The 10,291-nt window shown below is 36.7% G+C and overlaps 1 protein-coding gene across 2 annotated transcripts in view; it reads right to left on the reverse strand.

Annotated features, from left to right (window-relative positions):
- WNK4 (WNK lysine deficient protein kinase 4) overlaps positions 1-9,434 on the reverse strand; it is an 895,969-nt gene extending 886,535 nt beyond the window's left edge. For both annotated transcript variants that reach the window (XM_044054689.1, XM_044054688.1), the window contains exon 1: positions 8,334-9,434. In XM_044054689.1, the coding sequence (XP_043910624.1) occupies positions 8,334-8,918 (585 nt within the window). In that variant the 5' untranslated portion in view covers positions 8,919-9,434. The remainder of the gene's footprint in view (positions 1-8,333) is intronic.
- Positions 9,435-10,291: the final 857 nt, after the last annotated feature.

Consider the following 10,291-nt stretch of genomic DNA (forward strand, 5'->3'; position numbering starts at 1 on the left):
AACTAAATAGCCATTTAAAGTGCTTGCATGTTATGTCTTAAACAAGCCGATAAAATGGTCATATAAAAACTCTACTATTACTGTTCACTATACCTGCTTGTTACAATGATGCCTTCCATCTAAGAACATTACTAATCAAAATCATTTCATTTAAACTATACTTATCCATGGCATTTATTTTTAATTGCTATTTTAATTCTTTAATCTCTAATCAGTCAGTCCATAGCCTCTCTTTTTCATCAATTAGTACAGTCTACTACATAAAATTTTAAACAATTGTCCCTCATTGTTTTTAATATGTTTCAAATGGGCGTTACATTTGTCACCTTTATTTATATCATAATAATATTAGTGTATTCAAACTTTTAATGCCTTCTCAGTTTTCCTTATATAAAACCTTGGGCAGTAAACACATTGGCCAACATATACCACCCATTTACTTAAACAATAATATTTATCATTAATACGTACCTCACCATACCCCTCAATATAAAAATAACTTCCTTGCACAATCCTATGACACTGATTACACCTGCCCACAGATTCTCATCCTCGGGGTACTAGACAACTCTTATCTCTCTTCTTATATATCACCTTAGGTGCTTCTCCTAACTGTTGTCTTAATTCACTGTCAACTAAAAAATGTCCCAGTTCTTATAAGCTGTCTTTTTAATCACCTGAAAGTTGATATTAAAAGTAAAAACACAAGCCCAATTCAGACTTAGTTTTTATTTTTGTTGTTCATCCCTATAAAAGATAAATTCATTTTTATGGAAAAGGGATTGATAAATATCATTCAGTCTTTTTAACTGGACTTCATTCGCTGTATTCTTCATAATCGTCTTGGGGTGACCCCTCTTTTCAAGTATCTTACATAATTTTGTACATTCTTCATAAAAATAAATCCCGAGACACCATCCTAGCTAAACATACCATCTGTCCTTTTACCAAGGCTTTCTTTTGAAGCCAGGGCTGCCAGCTAGTAAAGTGCAACAAGGAATTGGAATAAATGTGCTCTCTGAAAATAGTTGATTCAAACTTCTTCATTTCCTTGTTTTTAAAAACTAACACATCTAAATAATTCATCTCATCATTGGCATAGGTTATGGTGAATCTTAAAAAATCATTTTTCTCTTTAATATACATAAAAAATTATTTTACTCTAGCAACTGTATCATCCAAAAAATAATATCATCCAAAAAACGATATTTATTTCTCTAACCATTTTTATCGACTTGTGTAAGATATAACAATTGAATTCTGTGTTTTCATTAGAGTTTATTGAATTCAAGAAGTTTTTGTCATTATACTGTTTTAATGTTTGTATAATAATTAATTGATGTGAATGCATTAATTAATACTAACTTGTTGCATGGGAAATATGTTTTTTTTTTTTGTAAGATTTTACCTCACAATCACAAACTGCAGAGTTTGACTCTCACCTTTAAGGAAAATTGGAAAGACTTAAATGGCTTCATAAAGGCAGTTAACTTAGTAGTAGTACATAATAAGCAATGATAAGTGTGGTGTAGTGGATTAATGCAGTAGGCTGTAGTGGACAGGGGCCTGGGTTCAAGACATGGCAGAGGTGATTGTTTTCCACCTGTGTCCCTGCTGGCCAGGGGCATCGGGTGCTGACTTGTCTAAACATGGGGTAAACTCTTGGCTAGGCTTATAAGGGCCTCAGGGCCAATAGCCTAGAAACCTCTTATGATCCTTGATCCTATGAATGAAATTATGTCAACAGGTATTCTGAAGACGTCCCATTCACAGGAACGAAAGCACTGGATCTTGTTATACAGAAGAAAACTTCCTCAGATTAGTCATTAATCAGAGGACAAACTCCCTGAAACATGTAGATAATACAGATCTTCATTTACTACCTTTTTTTAGAAATGTTCCACTTGATGACATTTGTACTGTGGCCATTAAAATATCTTTGAATATTTCAGCAACATAGTATAATTTTGATATAATTTCTATGCCCAGGTCCTCCTTCAAGATCACTGTAATCAAAAGCAAGTTCCCACAGGGCATGCAATGAAGAGTGTAAGAAGAGGACTCTGACCTACTACTTTCATACAGATGGACATCTGAAATATCAAATAGATTACTTAAGAGCATTTACTGTAATACTAACTCAGTGGGACTCAGTCCATCTATAGGAACCATCCATTATTCCACCCCTGCCTTATACTCTATGCTTTTGCATATACATAATTTTTTCAAGTGGTCTAGAGTTGAGCAATGAGTTGAGCAATGACAGAAATGACTGGTGCATCGTTGGGTAGAGGATAAGCTGTTAGTGTTAGAGGGTCATACCTCAGGTATTGATGGCAGCCAAGACAGTGATCCTTTGAATTTTTTTTTTTTAAGGGAGACATCTTTTCACAGACTTAGCATTATATAAAGTACTCATACCTTTCATTTTCAGAACTTCTGTCAGAGTTATAGAACAAGACCAATATTTTACATGTCAGATTGACTTTTTCCATTCGGGAAATCCTCTTATCACCTTTCTCAAATTAGCTCTGTATAAGTAACTCAGGTATTACTAAAGTGGTTTTAACTTATCAGTCTTATCTCTCACATTGTTCCTTAACTTAAGCACTCCTCTTTAATAATTTAGCTATGTCTTCCCTTGTCAACTGCTTTCCAACAATGCCATGTTTTATGAGCATCTGTTTAGTACTGACAATTACACAAAATTCTATGCGGCTCTACTTGCTTATAAATACACTTCACACAGTGCAGTATGTTGTGTAAATGCATTAACAGTAACACAAGCCAACCAACCCTGGCTGACTACACAAAACATTGAACTGATAAAATACAAAAACATTTTTAAGTGTGTGACAACCCTCCACTGGATCAGTAATCAAGGAGCCTCGATCCTCACCACTAGCAAAAGTGTGGGACATTCACTGGCAAGATAACAGCTACACACTTTTATTCCAGATGCAGCTCTCTGCGTCAAGTGCAATTTCCCTTAAGAGCACACAGAAACCACAGTCAGTCCGGGCTGGTTTCTCCCTCTTTCTCCAGATCCCCAATAAGACTCCCCACTGGCACATCTATAGAGTTGAGATCTCAGCTGAGTGACCAAGCCAAGACCTCTGGCGCCCTCTCTGTCCAGCCAGTGCTTTGTGTCCCTGCCCAACTAGGTGACACACACACTCTTTGAAGTTTGACTTACACACACCTGGGAAAGGCTACAACAGGTTTACTAGCTATGCCCCCTACTGCCCAGACTATAAGGTAGTTTTCACTGCCAGCAATCATTCCTTATCAGCTAATTTAGGTCCCTTAACAAAGGGTGTCCAATCTTACTGTATAATATTAATACAAAATGGTAGTCTGCCCAAGAGCAAGGCTATTAGGAGTGACCCACACAGTGCCACCAAATAAATATGCAAGTACTCTCAAAACTTAAATATTTCTACACAGATCAGTCACAATGAAAGGTTTAAATATATTTAATAATAAATAAAAGAATAAGACAATACTAAATATATATTCACAATCACATCAGAGTTCAAAACCACAGGAAATATTTAAAATAACATTGCAGTACAGGCTCACATAAATAAAGAAAAACATCTAAACTAAGCTTTACTATATTCTCGACTGTATCTAAGACAGTTATACTGTTCCCTAGAAACTTACTTCATTAGAGCAAGGCAGATGTGGTGAATGGTTCTTGTTGTCAGGTCCAAGACAGAATGCAGAATGCTCTGTCTCACTAAGAAACTTCTCAAATTAATATCTAAAATATTACTGCTGGGATAGCTTGCAGAAGGACATTATTTCTGGTCAACTGACTTCTAGTTCCCAGGTCAAAACCCCCATCGCTAGAAGCTGGCAGCATTTAGCATCTACCTGCAAAAATATACAGACAACAGCTTTTGCTCAGATCTTTGGCAGATGCAGGAAGTCATAAAACAATTGTATTCCTTCATGCTTCAAAAGTAGCAATTAGTTCACTCCAAGAAGAAGCCAGAAAGCTTACTCATACAGGCTCTGTGTCTCTAGCTGCATTGAAAACTTGAGAGATATCCTCTGTATTGTGTAGTCTATAAAGTAATTTAAAGTTTGCTGGACTGAGGTTAACCCTCCAGTTTCCTCTGTTAAGCATACACAGTTAAACAGTTACACACTGTGGATACATTTCAAACACAGCACTCTACAAATACCTTTTCAACACACACGTCTGTACAAGCAGTTTGATATACACATGACATACAGTTCTAATACATTTGTAACACAAGCATCTTGTATAAATAATTTAAGTGTTCACCAATGACATATAATCATTTACAAAATGCCAGCTAGCTTGCTGGCAGTATCTCCTTTTGTCACAAATTGTATGTCTTCAGTTTTTTTTTTTTTAATCAGTTTGTGTTCGAGCAGTTCAACTTGACAACTTGCAGCTCAAGATTCTTATATTTTAATATATACGCCTATATATATATATATATATATATATATATATATATATATATAGGTACATGTTAAACATCTAGTTCAAATGATGAAAGAAAAGATAAAATAATAGGCATAGGTCAATTCAAAATGTAAAGAAACAAAAAACAAAATAGTAGTTTGAAATTTTCTTGGGTGGCAAAAGCCAGGGTACCTTTTTGGCTGGGCTTGTATAGGCTCCAGGGCCGATAGCCTAGTACCTACCTATGAAAATAACAGGACCTAAATTATTTAACAGCAAAACAGTGATTGCCTAAGAATGTCCCATACATATCCATACACACATATTACACTTAAATTATACATACATATATTTATATATACATACATATATATATATATATATATATATATATATATATATATCGCATACATATGCACACACACACACACACACACAAACTCACCTGCGCCCACACACACACTCACACATTATATATATATATATATATATATATATATATATATAAAAAACACATTTTATATATATATATATATATATATATATATATATATATATATATATATATATATATCACACACAAACACACCTGCACACATATATGCATCTGTATATCTATATCTCCATATATATATATATTTTTTTTTATATATATATAGTATCCATACACACACACACACACACACACACACACACACACACACACACTCCCATGCATGAACAACATGAGGTCTGATGTGTGATACACAACATATCTTGTACTATAGTTTTAGGAAAGAAGTTCCATTCATGCTCACTAATCCCACAGTATAAGATGTTCATGTATCACACAAACCAGATTCCTGAGTAGTTCATTTATTCATTTTTTTCATGATAAAGAAATGTTTCTCACTGATTTCAACAGACTATGTTACTTGTCTAAATTTCTGCTGAATAGGACTCCAGGTAGTTTGCCTGGGATTTTAGGAAAGCAATATCCTACAGGAGATTAATGTTTTTATGAAGAGTGGATTCAGTTTATTTTTTATATATTGTTAGAAGTGCACTCACCATTACACCAGGATTTTTAGCTTTATTGTATCTATTTTTATTTAGCTTAGACATTTACTCAAGCCAGTTTTGATAATGTCATTTTTTATTGGCTAGTAATGGTCAGTATTTTATTTTACTTTTCACTCTTTTATTTTGACTTCTTTCACTTTCATTCTAATATGAACAAATTTAATTTCTAGGTGTCTGACTTTAGGTGGGTAGTGTTATAGTTGTTTGGGGGGTGGCTATGTGCATTTTTGTCTGTACAGTGTATGAAGTTACATTTTTTGAACATTTTAGTGAATGGAAAATGCAGTCAATACTTCAGTTTATGTTTTTATTTTATTTTACTTCATTTGTAAAGTTAAATGCAGATTTTTGTTTAGGGTTGTTTTAGGTAGAATAGCCTATACTGGGGATATATATGTATCTATGTTTCTAGTGTGTAGTATGTGAACATTTGTTTACAGCAAGCAGCATGAATATGTCAGGTTTACATGAATTTTAGCAGCTTTGATGACAAGTCAGTGGTGTAAACAAGCTGGTAATGAAACATGAAGAGTGCTGATAAGATTTTGATAATATGCCAAGGGTGAAATTAAACAAAAATATCTATACTGTGCAACGTGTGTGTCTGTGTCGTGTGTGTGTGTGTGTGTGTGTGTGTGTGTGTGTGTGTGTGTGTTTTATAATCAAAGTTGTTTCTGGCTGGGACTTGTGAGTGAAAAGGATTTAATTAGGAGGTACTTTTTGATTAATAACATAAGTCACAAACACACATACAAACCCTAAGTACATCTCATCTATAGTAAATATGTTTCTCCAAGCAGAAAATCACAACAAATGCAGAGAAAAAGAAACAAAAGGCTTCTCGTGACCAGCACTGCCATATAAAATAAAAAGACAGGGACAAGAGCAAGTTAAACATTTTTAGCAAGGGTAGGGGACAGGCCACTGAAAAATGATTACTGCACATGAAATTGTTACTTGCCAATAATGGACATTCCCACCCCTCATCTTTTCCCCAGCGTCACTACTGAACAGTCAAGTAAAGGGTTAACTTGCCAGTTCTGAAAGGTCCTTGCATTGCTTTTTCCCTTTATATGGGAACTACTTCCCAGTGGCATGTAAAAATCTGTATCCTCCCTCCAGTCATACTAAGATCAGATAGCAGCTTAAACCTCTGATTTAGGTGGGAGTTCTTTAAGCACATGGCTTTTCTTAGACATGTAAACAATAAACATGTGCTCTACAGTGACAGTTTTGCTTTATGAATTCATTTAACTTTCATCAGTGTAGTATTTTACTTATCTGTAGAAATACTCTACTTTTAAGATTTGTTCACCACCCATGCTCATCTATTTTGTCTTCTGCACTTTATCATTTGTTACACAATTATACATAATTTAGATTTTGGTGTACTCAGATTTGTTTCTAATTGTTCTTAAGGCACAGATCATGCATAAAAAAGGCCCATCCCAACTAATTAGTTTGTTTATTGGGCAAATAAAAAGAAAAATAATAAATGCTCAGTGAAATTAAAAGGCAAAAGGGCAGACAGTAAAGAGCCAGATATAAATCTGATGCATCTGATATCAAAAGTCTTGCTTTCTTTGTAAAACTCCCTGCCTTGATTTAGAACTGAAGAGGGGTAAAAAGACAAATTTATGGTTCAGCTACTCCACATCAAAATTACATAAATACTGAAAGTTGTAAGACATGGTTCGATGTTCATGTGCCCCACTTACTTTCATTCTGATGTGACACAATACTGATTTCAAAAATTTGGATAGAGAATGAACTAAGACAGGAGAAAAATATTAAAGTAACAAAAGACTCCATGATCTACTTATTTTACTAGCAAACATGAGCCTAGAATTCAGAGTCCCCCTTTCCATCTGCGGCCATACCTCTCAACCTCCAGATTTTCACAGAATGTCCAGATTTTTACATCATATCTTTTGTCTGTTCCTCACAAAATTTGTGATTTCTTGGATTTTTGTGGCAAATCCACGAGGACTGAATTTACTAAATAATGACACGCATTTGAGTTTCAGACTTCATATCCTTCAGAAATTGCATGGTAATACAAGACCTAAGTTATAACAGCAATATTTAAAATGCGTCCCTATTTTTGGCATTGTCCAGATTTTTTTGTGCTAAGAGGTTGAGAGCTATGAGTGAGGGTAACAATATTAAGTTCAGTACAAACTATATATGTGTGTCTACATCCTGACTCCTAGTTACTTTCTACGTTTCTAAATCTGACAACTTTTAAAGAAGAGTATAGATTTTCTTTATAAGAGGTATCACTCAGCAGTTCTACAAGCTAGACTTGGGTAAAAATATTTTACATATTGTAAGGCTTCCTGGGCCCCTGATAATGCACTTTGATCACATCTTCGGAAGACCAAGTGGTGCATTTCTTACTGGTTAATACAAATGTCTTGGATTCGCTGTCTTACAACACTTGGCACTTTGTTGTCTTTAACCAGGTGAAGCCCATTGCCCATTACGCACACGTGCCCTTTTCCAAGGGCGACTCGGGCGTACTTGGTTAAGTAATTTGCTCAAAGTCATACAGTACGCAAATGGAAAAAGAGGGAATCGAACCCAAAGCAATTACACAAAGTTTGTTAGCAAGCCTCTAAATCAATTTGCTATAAGAGTGTATTAAGTTCTTAATATGAATATTACGCTATTTTGTATGACATATACTCGTTTTCTGCCACATATTTAAAGAAAAGAAAGCGCCATTTTCTTCTGCAATGCCAAGGCATGGACGTATGTTGATAACTTTGATACATGCAGCTAAACAGTACAGTATTTTGAGATAAGCCATCTCAGGGGCACTTACCTGCAATTCACACCATGCCACTTCCACTGTAGTCTCTGTATCTAAACCCTTATAGACTGTCTTGAAAGAGCCCCTCCCGATCTCTATGTTGAACTTCAGGTACCTGCCGTTAGGTGAAGAGGCAACTGCCTGCATTTCAGTTTCTTCCTCCTCCTGCTGTTCGCACTTGTCTTCCGACGTGGACCGTGAAGACAAGCTGCCCTTGGCTTTTTTCCTCTGGTTGCTGCACTCATCCTCTGATCCAGAAGTGCAGGCACCTGGCATTTGCGCAGTGGTTACCGGGGACGTGCCACCACTGGTGCTGCCATCCCTGCCTTGGTCAGAAGTCCCACCCTGCTGTATGGAAGGCAGTGTGCCCAGGGGGCTACAGATACCTGCACCACTGTGCTCCTGTTTGGCAAGCACCATTTGGGATTCGGGTTGCCAAGATAAACTTATGTTATCAAGTAAATCTGGAGGATTTCGGCGGCTTAATTTGTAGGAGTTGTGTCTATTGGATACCCAACTCTGGGAGTTCAGTGGCAGACCTTCTTCTAGCCCCACAGGGTATGGGATTCCGCTTAGGTCCACTTGTGCCTCAGACATGACTTCTCGAGCATTGTTAGGCGTTTCACCGCTGATCAAACGTCTCCAATGTTAGATGTTAAAATAAAAAAATGTATGTCATAAGCATACAGTTCCTTCTGATCACTGGTCCTCGTTTTTCCAGAGCCTTAACTCCACGCACTACCACCTAAGTCCAGATTGTCTTTAACAGCGCCATGTCTGCAGGTCGGGGGCAGCAGCAGCTGCGCAACACTCTATGATTTCCCTTTCTGCACCCCAAAATGATATACAGACGCTTACAACAGTAGAATAGTTCCGATAATTTGTGAAGACTTTAGTGTGCAGCGACTTACAAACTGCAGCAGATCATTGACTGTCACTTATCACACTGACCCCATACTTCGCTGACCATGGACTTGCCACACGGAATCAGTTTGGTCACAATCTAGTATCTGTCGAGCAGGGGTTAGCTCCGGCTCCAAAGAGTCAGTAAACTGCCAGTTGAAAACTGCTGTCAGATGTACTGTCAAGCAATATTACACAGCTTTCATTCCTTTAAACAATGTACGAACTAAGCAATAAGTCTCTTACAATGGGATACTCATTTGCTGCAACTACCCCGCCCCCTTTCCAAGTTCACCCGCCTTATATGTAAATTGATCCAGCTGAAAGAACCCGCCTTCCTGTTTTACTTTCAAGGAAACTTTCCACTTCCCTATTCCTATGATTCTGTCAAAAGAAGGTACTTGATCTCTCATTGCAGAACAGCCACAATCTGTGTGTAGTGCAGCAGTTTATGCCAATAACATAGAGGAAGCAAGTCATAATGACACTGCCACCAACAGCAAAGCCACATGAATGTCAGTAGAACTCCCTGTTACTTTTCTGTCACTTTCCAAAGTCTGAAAATAAGTTGCGCTTGCCAAACTGCATAATTTCTGCAGTTTCTTCCCCTCTGTCCTAATTCACTTCACTTTCAGAACGTGAAGAAATACACATACGCTTGTGTGATAGCTGCAGTCAGGACTATTTTCCACAAAGCCAGCACCGTTTATTGGAGGTAGTTAAGGGGGTACAGGGGGATGGTATAACTTGACAAACAAGGTAGTGTTTTGGACTCCAGTTCAAGTTCAGGTTTGCACGTAATTTTGCTTGTGTTATGTATCAGTTTTGTTAAAGGCCGTGTGCTATGAAAGGTGCTAACATTTTTAACTCTTTAGTGGTTGAATCTAAACTCTGCTAAATCTTAAGTTTAATGTGCACATATCTCCTAAATAAAGACAAACTTACATTTGGAAGAAAATCGCTGCAACAATGTGTTCATTTGCAGTTGGTTTAAACCGGTGGAACTTACCAGTTTTGCAATTATTACTAGATATTCGCAGAAGGAGGGGCTTGGAAGGAACTTCTCT

Source organism: Protopterus annectens, chromosome 13.part0, assembly GCF_019279795.1.
Source record: "Protopterus annectens isolate FY-2018-M chromosome 13.part0, PAN1.0, whole genome shotgun sequence".
In the NCBI taxonomy this organism is placed as follows: domain Eukaryota; kingdom Metazoa; phylum Chordata; order Ceratodontiformes; family Protopteridae; genus Protopterus; species Protopterus annectens.